Consider the following 12,804-nt stretch of genomic DNA (forward strand, 5'->3'; position numbering starts at 1 on the left):
TCTACCGGGTTGAACAGGTGGCCGTGTATGTTCCGCCTCGAATCTTATCGGCGCTCGTAGAAAACCGGGCGGAAGGCGACCCGGTAACCCAGTTTCTCGTCGAGCTACGAAAAATTGTTTCTTCGTACGTTCCTCGTCGTCGTCGTCGTCGTCGTCGTCATCCCTCCTCGATTTTTCTCTGTTCGCGTCATTGCTCCTCGAGCTGAATGCAAACGCGCCTCTAATATCGCCAATCCTCTCGTCTGCTTTCACTTCGATCGCTCGACGACGATTCTCCTTTGGAATTTTATCCCGACGAATCGCTAAACGAATACGCCTTCGTCGAAGAAAGTTTCGTTTTTCGAAACGTTTCTCGGAATTTTTCATTGTCCCGTCCTTCTCGATTTATTAACGCTCCCTACACTTCTCGAATTTTTGTATTTCAATATTGCACTCACTTTGGCAAATAAAAAGAATTTGTAATATTTCAAGACGCTTAACGTAGAATTGAAACGAGAAATCATAGTAAATCGCAGTAAATTATGTAATACCAATGAGATTTATATTTCGTCCAAACTTATAATACTTTTCATTAACATTTTTATTTGTTAGAAAAGTATAATTGATTCGAAGATGACCGAAGAAACGTAACAGGGTTAAGTTTGGAATGCAGTAGCGAGATAGTATATTTCTCATTCATTTTTGTTGTAGGTTTTTAAGAGATAATTATTTGTTATTTATGTCATTTGGCGAACTTTTGATAATAAAGGAAAGGGACTATTTAATAGCAGATTTGTACACCTACTTATGCAGGAATGGTCGGACAAAGAATAACTGAAAATTGACAAAAACCAAATTAACCCATCCGATTCTTGGACATCTTACATAAAACGAAAACGAGGCAAAAAGATTGGGATAATCAAAAACAAATGAAAGGTAATAAAGAGGAATGGCTGAAACTTGTCTGACCACATAGCGGCGCAAGCTGCTTAAACCTGCTATTACCTGGCAGAACACTACCTATATTCAAAAGTGTGATTCCTAAGAAAAAACAACGTCGCGTTGGTCGAAACGTGGCAAGCTCCCGCAGGTTGCCTTTAATCGACGATAAAACAGGATTAAAGAGGATCTCTCCACTCGCTCAGGGATTGAAACTTCAAAGTCAGTCGGCGGTCGTTGTTAAGGCGTGCCGCGTTCCCCATCTCACCGTGAAACACGTTTTTAACGGACGACTGACCTATATAGCGAATAAACGAATAAATTTCGCGAACGAAGGAAGCCAATGAAAGAGAGAAGAAAAAAAGCACGAGAGAAAAAAAAGAAAAGAAGAAGAAGAAGAAGAAGACAGAGGAACCAGGTTGTTTTTGTGGTCGTGTATCGGTACTGACCGAGCTCCGTGTTTTAACTACGTGCACGAAGAGGACGTTGGTATTGGGCACCTGTTACAGTCGAAGGAATACCGTTAGGACGTCGTGTCAGCGGCAGGTACCAGCCTACGGGTACACGCATACATCTTCCTCGAGCTCCTCAGGCAGCCGCAACCGGGCAAAAATCGAGCTGCTTCGACACCAGGCCCTGATGTCCAGACGCCGCTACCGGAATCGCTACACGCGTTCCAGCCGGAGAGTATCTGTTCCGCTAATTCGACGTCTGTCGTCCGACTAGGGTTATCTCCTGAGTACCTGCACGGTTGAGACAGTCGATGTGTTGTAAATTATGTTTGAGTCGGAGAGGAGTTAGGAGAATGTTTGATCGATGACAGATAGGATTGGAATCATGAGTGTTAACTGGCAGATGGTTTTTTTTTTAGTTTGTTGCGTTAGATTGCTTTGATGGGGATTTGGAAATGGAGAGTGTCGAGGTTGAGAGGATTGATATTTGAGACTTACGAAAAATGTTACGAAATTAGTTTAGGCGGTTTGTAAGTGGATTTTCGATTATGTTATATTAGGAGGTTTCTAAATTGGATTTTGAATTAAGTTTTTTAGGAGGTTTCTGACTGCTGTTTCAATCAGGTCTCTTCAGTAGATTTCTAAATAGCGTTTCTTCGATCAATGCCATTTGTCAGTCCTATCTATGGTATGTTAATGAAGCGTGTTTTCTAATTCGAATTAAATGAATTCATTAAACGAAGTATTTTAAATAAATTTATAGTTCGCCGAATTGAATTGCTTCGATTAGAAATTAGAATATGCAGAATGGTCTCTCTGAATTAAATTAATTCGAAAGGTTTTTTAATTGGTACTTCTGCAAGTCTACGAAACTAAATCCTATCGAAGTGTGATTTTTAATTCGAATTAATTCAGCCAATTTGTATTAACGAGCGTGGAATTAAATCAGCGAATATCCATAAATCCCAGTTAGAAATTTTAATTCCAAGATACGACACAGTCGTTCGTTATTCCTGTGCAATTTGCATTCTGCGGAGCTCGAATGACTAGAAAGAAATAAATTTCAAATGTTACGGGTTGAAATCTGTCCAGGTGTCGTGCAGTTGTTTTTTGGTCCCATGCAATTAAATCGTGAATGGATCGGAAGTCATTTGGCAGATTTACGACCTTAAAGCGAGCATACATCAGAGACTTAGATAATTATGCGATTTTTCATTGAGCACCGATGTTTTCTAGCCGAACGTGCCACTGACCGACTAAAGCCGCTTTTCACCAACGTCAGTTTTTATGGACACTCGCTATTAATCTTTTCTGGATTTTCGGCTCCATTTAATCTTTTTACGGCGACCTTAATACACACAGCCTTTTAATACTTTCTCTATGAGCTCGAAATCTTTACAAATCGTACTCGAAAAGTACGCTTCGTGCTCCAAGGAATTTTCCCTAAAGCGTCGTTAGATTGTTAAACGCGGAAGTTTACTGTAAAACAAAATAGATTTGCGCCAGTAGTAGAAATTAAGATAACTTTATTAAGAACTGTGTCATTATCTACACATCATTATCTACGTTGCCGATCAAGAAATTAATTTACATACATATACTGAGTCTTCTGTCAATTTAAAATAATGTTTATAATTTCCCTCGTTATTATATACAGTGGCGAATAAAAGGATATTTAAAATTGCTACACTATGAGCTCTAGTAACTTCTGTACTAAAAATGTATTACCATATTGATAACAGTCATCTGCGTATTATAATCGTTCACTGCTCCTATTAAATGTAAATCCATTTTCTAAACTTTTCTTTATCCGTCACGGTAGATGCTTGATGAAATAATTTCTTAAGACAACAGAATTCTCAATTCACTTCCTTCTTTAAATCTTTCACTTGTACGGGGCACACGGTGATCCCAAACGTATGTCGCGAACGTGTTAAAATCAAAAGACGACAAAGAAGGAAACGTTGAAGCCTGTCCAGGAAAATAGTTCGGCTCGTTATATCATTGGTGTTTTACGCGGCACGAAGGAACCCGTTTCGCAACAGGTGTCTCGGGGACACGGCTCGATCACGATTTCCACGTTTGTATCTCCATATAAGCGGCGCTTCTCGCTTGTTCGCGATCTGGCACACTTTGCTCACGATCCGCGATCCCTGTATCGCTGTTTCTCGCGCGCTGATGCATCGCGCGAAACTATCCTGTGCTTGCCAGATTCTGACCGTCGATTAGGACGATTAATTTATCGCCACGTTCGGTAGCTGCTTTATCCTCGAAGTGTTACTTCGTCGCGTGTACTTTTGATATAGACCTTAATGGATGATTGGTAAATTGCAGATTTTTATGCATTTATGGCAGACTGAAAGGTGCGACATTGCAGAAAATATAAAATATCCACTTAAATTCTTAATTTAAGACTGTCTGTAAAGTAGTAGACATAAAAATACACGGTCTAGCGATTGGTCTAATGAAAAATAGACTTTTCGTTTAAGTAATCATCGTTTGGGGATTTTGATTGATTAATTGTACTTTTTGTGCAGGAAATTAAGTAGAACATTTTTCCAAAGGGGTTTGTAGTTGGATAATCGTTCTTTATATAGGACATTTTTTCTAAAGAAACTTCTAATTATTTAGTTAATTATATATTAGGGTTATAAATTTGATTGTCGTAGAAATTTCAAGCATTCACAACGTGATTCGTAATTTGTGTATGTGTGCAACTGCACAAAGAATAAGTAATTAACTTTTATCTTATTTTATAAATCGACTGTCTTGCTTTCAGCGTTTAATTCATTTTATAAATCAATCATTTTAATCTTTCTTTTTAATCAATCTTACCATTAGTGCTTAGTATGTTTTACAAATCGACAACATTTCCTATCCACTCAATTTCAATATAAAATCTAATCCCTTTTTTCTCCAGAGACAATCCACTTTCTCATTCAATTACTCACGAACAGCAGCACGACCGAGAAAAAGCAATCGAGCCTATAGAACGGATAGAACTATAGTTGCAAACTCTTCTCAGGATCCCAAGGATCGTCGATGATATTCAGAAGAATCTCAGGCTCTTTGCCTTTTAACTTTTACCTGGTGCGGCATTCGCGTCTGCACGGTGTATTGCGCAAAGTGTTAGCTCTCGAAAGGCTGATTTCCATGAACGTTCGCCTTCTCGCGTCCTTTCTTATTTAACCTGTGTTCTGTTATGCCCTTTGATCAATTTCGACCGAATCGTACTTCTGTATTGTTAGATAGTTTCTTAAATTTAAGAAAACTATAAGAGAATTGTTATCGACACGCGTCAAATTTTTTCATTTTTATTAATAATCAATTTTTTTCAATATTATTACCTTGCTACGATCCTCAAATTTTTACATATATATTTGAATCCTGCTTTCGTTTTAGGAAACAAAAAGAATTTGAAATGTCTTAAGAAGAAGGTGTATGACATAAAATTGAAACAGGGAATCACGCATATCCATAGGACTTTTGCCATATCTCGTTCAAACTGAAGATATTTTTTAACGTTAGAAAAATATAAGATTGAGTTAGAAACGACCAAAAGAACGTAGCAGGGCTGAAAGTCTCCTTTTTTGGTGAAAGTAAAGCGTGACAAAGATATAAAGAAAAAGGTTAGTAAACGTCATCGTGTATCGAAAGATAATGACGAGGATCGATACGAACGTGTACCAATCCACCGACTGTTGATGAATTCGCGTGCAAATCGACCTCGTGGGAGGTCACACACAACAGCGGAATAAGGTTCCGCATTCTCGGCCCACAGCCTGAGGCAGCTGTTAGCCTGCCTCCTCTTTCGGCCTCGTCTCGACGTCACACGTTGCCTTCGTGTCTTTTCCAGCTTCTTTTCAAACCTTGCTGACCTCTTCGAACAGATTTGAGAAAGAGACACACGTTGATCTTTTTCTTCCGTTTCTTCTCCCTTTTCTTGGCCAAGCGACAGGTTGCTTGATAAAAGAGAAATTGAGATTCTTACCGAGGACTCTCTCGATTCTTCTTCTTCTATCCTCGTGTTTTTAGCTGATCCATTGTTCAATCGTAGCTTTCTACTTTGTAGAACGAAGGATTCATGGCGGAGTGATTAATCCTCGAAATGATGTCAATCATTTTCTATACCGATAGACTCATTTGAAACGCACCTGTACGATATAAGGGATATGTGCGTATAAGATATATCAAAAGGAGAAAAGCTTGTTCAATCACTATTATTATCCTCAGTTGTAATCATCATAATCCAGTAGCGTGTACAGTATAGTGTTGGTGAAATTTCAAAATGTTTGGTATAACGTATAATTCATTCATAAAAATGTGATCTGCATAAAAACTGTACAAGAATATAGTCTCTTTAATTTATTTACAAAGTTATTATGTTCTGCGCATACAAGATTGATTGTAAATAAGCTTGCTATATAAGAAAAAGGGAATGTTAATCATTTGTGATTTATTTCAGACGACGACTGGGGAGTGCCAGCAGAAGAGAATGATTATTTGCCAGAGACGGAAACGACTGGGACGAGTCTAACGCTGCCAAGATTACCAAGAAGTCCTGAAAGATTGCCCAGTCAAGTGAACAGAGGTGTTTCACCAAGTTGTAATAGAAGTCGTAGAGCACCAGAGTTTAGGCAACGATCGCCTAGCCCTCAGTATCAACCGAGGATGAATCCTGGTGAAGTGACTAGCCCTAGAGAAAGATTCCAGGATGCTAAGGAGATGTTTCGAGCTATGGAGAGAGAGGCTATCTCTAGACCTGTCCTTTCAAGACAGAGAGATGTTGACAGTCATCCTGCTCATAGGTATGGCTCTATTTTCGTAATCTTTCTTCTTTTCGTTACTTTCTTACTCTTTATCTTCGTTCTTTATCTGCAGTTAAACCTCTGACCTTTACCTTCAAGTAATATCAGAAATATGTAATGAAGCACTAATAAGTACAGATATTCTTCTTAATTAATATTATCAGTTAGAATCATTTCGTTTTACGTATGAGTCGCTTAGAAGTCAACTGAATCAATTCTGTCTCTTACACATTTCTTCGTTTGTGTACACGGTACATGTATTATTGGTGCTTCATCTTTGAAAAATAAGATTAATACATTTTCTCGATAAAGTTAATAAAATTAGTTTCTGCGTGGTTGACGTGCAAATCAGGAAGATTTACATTGGTTTGACAAGCGCTAAAGCTGTCCATAACTAAAAAGAAGATGAAAAAAAAGATAGTGAAAAGACAGTTCTATTCCTCGTTATGAAATACAGATGACATAACCCAGATACCATCATACCTGAAATACCTGTAATATCTTTGTCTCTAAAACATTTTAAAATCATAAATACTTTTTTTTCTTAAAGACACTATTGACAGAGAGTTTAGAAATTGAGAAAGACACGATATACCATTAATAAAAAGTTAAAAGTCAAGGTACATATATATATAGCGATCAGAATCAATTGAAAACAGCTTTCAGTACCACAAATGCCATTATGGCAAACGTGGATCTTAACGAGTTCGACGTATTCGTTTTCTAATCCAAAGAATCTGCACCGATTTCATTGTGAGGGACCGATTCGACCAGCCTCTTCTCATTTTCTCCCGTGCCCAGACCAGAAAGACTAGTTTTAAAAGGCCACGCGGTTGTCTTTGCTTTTTCCCCTGGTGGCATTCGTTTTGGGCCAGCAATCACCGGTGTCAATCTCAAGTAAAAGCTGCCCGACCAGCTGGAGAGCGATTCCAGAGCAAATAGCAGCTGAAAAGTCGATGATTGTCTCATAGATAACATATACCTATATGCGAGTTCGGTCCATTGATGCCAGCCAACGAACTTCTCATTCAGAGCACGAAGAATATATTTCAATGGTGTTGCTTGACTTCCTACTAACTTTATTTCTATGAAAATTATCGTTTCACTCGACGGCTATTCGAGTTAAATAGAAATAAAATGATTCAATTCTATCGAGGTTAAAGCATTAGCTTTCGAAAGGTTTGACATTAATCACTAGACTGCGGACTCTTTTTGTAAATATATGAGAGGTTTGTAAGTGTGAAAAATGAACAGAATGCAAATAACATATGAAATGTTTAATGTGGAGTATTTATCGTAATACTTTATAGGCGAAAGAAATTTCTGCTTAGGTTTTATTTCTTTCATTGAAGCTATAAAATTTAGATAAATATTCTCAGTTATTAACGATTGGACTACGGATATTTGCTCATCTATGGAAAATTCAAAGGTGCAAACATTTGCTGTGTACAGGTAGCTTGAAAGAATATGATATTTTCTATAAGTACATATTACACTACTTACTGGATGAAACAAATCACTGTTTATATTTCATAAAAATATGAATTTCAATAAATATCTGCAGTCTATTAATCATACAAACGCACGCACACACACACACACACACATACATACATACATATTCTGTATTAAGAAATTGTTGAAGATTGGATGTATTGGATAGTATGTTAATTTGGTTACTAAGCGACTCGTCTAGGATTCTATTTATTAGTTTGTGGTTTAAGTTCGTTGTAGGATGTTCAGGGAAATTGATGAACGTCCCTATCGATTTATTTCGCGATAAGCGACTGCCAGAAGTAGCACATGGCAAGTGGAACGAATTCGGAAGTGGCACATAGTGATATAACTCTGTGAGCTCTTCCAAACGTGTCTAGAAAATTCCAGATACCTTCTCCATTTGATTTAAATAGACTCGATGACCTAGCCTCTGAATTTAATAGAATAGGCTAAAAATGTCCATCAATGTGGAAGTATTAAAACTTGCGAATGATCTTGATAAACTCCATTTTCTATTAATTTTTTCATTTTTCATTACATAAATGTACAATTAATATTCAAGAAACAAATGTTTTATTCCCATAAGATCATTAATCGCAACAAGTATAGCGAAAAATCCTAAAATAAATTTAGAAAATAGAATTTGTAACGTCTTCACTTCTTTGTACTTCTTAATTGATCTGAATTGACTTTTTTAATGATCAGTATCATGACTTTGATTACGGATCAACAGATCCGTAGTGTCACGTGAAAATTTCCCTGCACGTTTGCTGCGTGTTTATGGCACTATGAGTGTGTTGCGTGTCTGACTATGCGAGCTGCATCTCCTTAGAATACCGAGTGCAACCTGTTGCACGAATTCTACTTCCGATTCAATGAAGACAGGTTTTGATTGCAATAAAATTTGCCTTGAAGTCGGAACTCTTGTATATTTCTTATTGTTCATACGGAAAGCAAATAGTTAACAAGTTGTTAAGGCATGTTGTTAGAAAAATAATAACGGGTTAAAAGTGCAGTATTATTAAGAATGTTGAATTCCAACATCTATTACCTTGAAAATAAGAAAAATTACATTTTCTTGGGAAAAATTATTTACATCATTTTATCATGTTTAAATTAAACGCTTACGTACATATAAACATATATCGGTTTCTTTCAAGAAATTAAAAAAACAAAGAGTTTAAGAAAATCTATTATCGAAGAAGATAAAAGTAAATTTGATAAGATCTACTTATGTTAATCATCATTTAATGTTTTCTGATATGTGAATTTTTATATGTAATAGGGTCGAGTCAGCGAGGCAGACCCACGAGGACCAATCTACTCGTCAGCATTCGGCGAGCAACAGTTCAACGACTGGCCACGAACACCTGATCAGACGGAATCATTCGGAGGTATCGGAACGAGAGAACGATATTTCTTACAGGGCCCGACCACGGCCGCGAACCCATCATTACGCGATGGAACGCCCACCGGAGCAAGAGGTCTCGAGGCCTCGGCCGAGAAGCTTCTACGAAAACCCAACCGTTGGAAGAGACTTCCGAGATCAAAGGAATGTCGCTGATCCGAGAGAAGTAAGGGTCATTGATTCCACGCCCTCCTCTTCGACCGTTCCTCGAGTTTCCTGCCACGAAAAAATCCTGAAACTCGTTATTGTCATCTCATCGTCAGAAATTCTCTGGAATTATTTCCATAATATGTTTTGTATATGTTTTGTGTATAATATATGAAGATCATAGGGGATTGACATAATATGCAACATTTTTCGTTTCACATACGAAGATTACAGGAGAAGAAAACGATAAGTTACATTTTTCTTTCTAGGATAAAAGAAGATTTTTAAATTCAATATGTTATCGTGTATGTTACCAAAATTATCTTTTTGTTTGATTAGGTACATATATTCCCTTCGTAATTTCAAAAATACTGCTTAATCTTAGTATTAGCATTTTAGTCATTTTTACAAAACGTCGTAAACTAATAAGCTATTTTTAAGAGGCTTATATTGGATCTAAGGGGTGGTATTCATTTTCAACTGTCATACTATTTTTCGATTATAAAATGACGTTAAAATTAGAAAATCAATAATATGTTTGTCATATTTTTCTCCTGCAATCCGCAAATTCATATTTTCTAGATTCGATTTACAAATGTATTTCAAGATTCTCGATTTTGCGACTGCATGATTCCAAGTGTCGTCTGAAACTTTCTTATTTGGATTTGCACTTTCTACGACCACTAGTGGTGATCTTGCATGGAAATGCTAATTGCTTGTTCTGTGGATAAGGAGTTGCGTGATTTCTTGCTTCTTCTACTATGTTGTTTGCTTGTGAATTTTACTGCAAATAATGCTGCTCTCTAGTACAAGCCTATCTCGTAGCACTGTTTGTGCTTGTAGGGTGAAAAGAAAAACGTATTACTGTGAACTTCCATAGCGAAGAATGTCATTGCCAGTCACTCATTGACAAGTTGTCTTTTTTAAGAAACGTGTAGTATTATACTCTGTTAATCACTTCCAATTCTATATGTATTACTACAGCTACAAGTTTCTACTTTATACCGGCATTGAAGTATTCAGTGCTTTGTTTTATTAAATTTCAACATCTTATATTATATATTGTAGTAATCGTTACATTATCAACATCCAATTCTTCACAATCTGAGCTGTAAAAGTTCTCATTTTGCGTTGAATTAAACCATTAACTTCTTCTATTTACCAATTATTTTTGTTATTGAAGAAGATTGAATTATATTTTGCATTCCTACACAATGTGACATTATGTCGTCAACCTGTTACCATTTGAACAATATTTTATTATCGATAAACGCATCATCTACCAATTACACCTGTTACATTTATGTATTCTGTGCATGCCTTATTACGTTGCACATTTTCATACCACTGAGTTTCACTACCACTTCTACATTTTCACTAGACTATAGTCGTATGTGTCTTCTATCAATTACGTCTGTTATATTTATGCATGTTATGCACGTCTACGATTATATTATACATTTCTACGTAACTGAACTTCACTACTACTTCTACAATATCTTCATTAAATTGTAGATGTACTCGTGCACCTTCTACCAATTACATCTTTTACATTTATGCATGTCTGCTATTATACATTTTTACATAATTTACCCTTACGTCGTCAATGCTTAAACTTTTATTATCACTTCTACAATAGACATGTTCATTAAATCATCAACTTGTTTAACTTTTACCAATTGTTCCTGTTACATTTATATGCCTATTATTACTTTATACATTTCTATATAATTTAGCATTACATCGTCAATGTTTATACCTTTATTATCACGTCTAGAATAGGTATGTTCATTAAATCATATCGTCTTGTTTAATTTTCGCCAATTATTTCTATTTCATAAAATTTTGTCGACAGGCTCGAGATTTCCGTGACCGTGCACACGTGCGAGAGATACGCGAGAAAGTGCGTGCCAGGGCAACCACGTACCAGGAACTCTCCGAACACGAGAGATACCCAGGTCTGGATCGCGACAGCGCCAGGCCACCCTTGGAAATTGTGCCCACACCGGGTCGATATCGACACAGCTACGCAGAGCCGCCTAGACTCGGTCTAGCAGCCCTTCATCCGTACTGAGTCGATTTGCTCGTTGTTAACTAATAAATTATTTAATTAATCGACCGTATCGTTATCGTACCATTCGCGGCTGTCCAGCGTCCTCGACGATTCTTCGTGAAGACGTTAAGTGTAGTAATTACGGGAAGCAAATGTAAACCTCATGACGATGATTTCATATTAGGATATTTTGTTGAGAATTTCTTTTAGAAAACGTGATTCGTTATAGAAAGATCTAGGTGTATCTTCGAAGCTTCTGTTCTTAAATAGCAACATTCTTTAGATTCCTCTGTTTAATTAATCCTTTCAGAAACAATTTTGTCGACCCTATAGTATAGAAACTTGTTAAAAATAATTATAGGTATTAATTTAGATAAATATTTATCTTTGGAAATTTCATTTCACTAAATTGTATTGATGAGTAGTAATAATAATTTTACTCCAATAGAAACACATCTTTTGGAACGATTTTTTAAAGAAAGTAGATCGCACCAAAATTTCAGATTAATTTTACAAACAAGTATGTTTATCGTGTGTATTAATTAGTAAGTTACTAAAGTACGATGTTGCTCGACATTTTCTCTTGATATTGCATAGAGTGAAAGGGTTAATTGAAATTTGATAAATCTTCTCATAAATCTTATAAATTTTCCTAAATTTACAATTATTGCTGTTATAATGTTCACTGCCATATTGTATCTCTCTCTATTGACATCAGAATCGAAAGAGGAAAAGGAATAAAATTTATTCTTCTGAAATTATATTATAATGGCGAAGCTACACGTCTTGTGTGCTTTTCATTTCGATGGTTTCGTTTGCCTCACTTTTATACGATAAATTCAAGGAGGTCGTGGATTTTTCTATGGAAAAACGTCGATGGCCCTGAGCGATCGGGACGAACGGCGATCGAGCATTTATTATTCTCTCTTGAGCTCGTGCCGTTCGTCGCGACATGATCCTCGAAGTCGTGGGTCGTTTGTTGACCTTTGACTTCCGTGCACTATATTGTTATTCGCGCCGGATGCCAGACTAACGATAATGATAGGAACAAGTAACAAGCAGTAATATTGACAATAACAGTAACAATAATAACGGTTAATAACAAATAAGGATTGTCGTTCTTTTCCTTCATCTCCTTTGTGCATCCTTCAGATCAGATCGTGTTTTCCATTTTGGAAAAATTTATTACAAAAGATATTTATTTTATTTGTTACGATAGCAGTGCTTCAAAGGTAGTTTAGTGGTGATCTCTTCTATGTCATTTCCTTCTATGATAATTTTATTAAAAACAATTTCGCTTAAAATTAAATTTTTAATTAGGTTTTTAAATTAAGAAACACTACTTTCTTCTTTGACTTTTTTGGCTCTTTTAGTTTCAAGATAAAAATAGGTATTCGAATGTATTATAATTTATAAGAACGTGCATCGTCTAGACATAGTTTACATCTTGGAAAGTATATGTATTATGTTAACGACGTTTTGAGAGTAGTTTAATGCTAGTTTCAAAAATGGAAAAAGCAA

General features: G+C 36.3%; 1 protein-coding gene across 2 annotated transcripts in view; it reads left to right on the forward strand.

Moving 5' to 3' along the window:
- The window catches only part of LOC138187625 (translation initiation factor IF-2), a 39,727-nt gene extending 27,356 nt beyond the window's left edge, over positions 1–12,371 (forward strand). For both annotated transcript variants that reach the window (XM_069128585.1, XM_069128586.1), the window contains 3 exons: positions 5,836–6,178; positions 8,961–9,249; positions 11,086–12,371. In XM_069128585.1, the coding sequence (XP_068984686.1) occupies positions 5,836–6,178; positions 8,961–9,249; positions 11,086–11,304 (851 nt within the window). In that variant the 3' untranslated portion in view covers positions 11,305–12,371. The remainder of the gene's footprint in view (positions 1–5,835; positions 6,179–8,960; positions 9,250–11,085) is intronic.
- The last annotated feature ends 433 nt before the right edge of the window (positions 12,372–12,804 follow it).

Source organism: Bombus flavifrons, chromosome 15 (genome assembly GCF_040668555.2).
Source record: "Bombus flavifrons isolate JBK064 chromosome 15, iyBomFlav1_principal, whole genome shotgun sequence".
Taxonomy (NCBI): Eukaryota; Metazoa; Arthropoda; class Insecta; order Hymenoptera; family Apidae; genus Bombus; species Bombus flavifrons.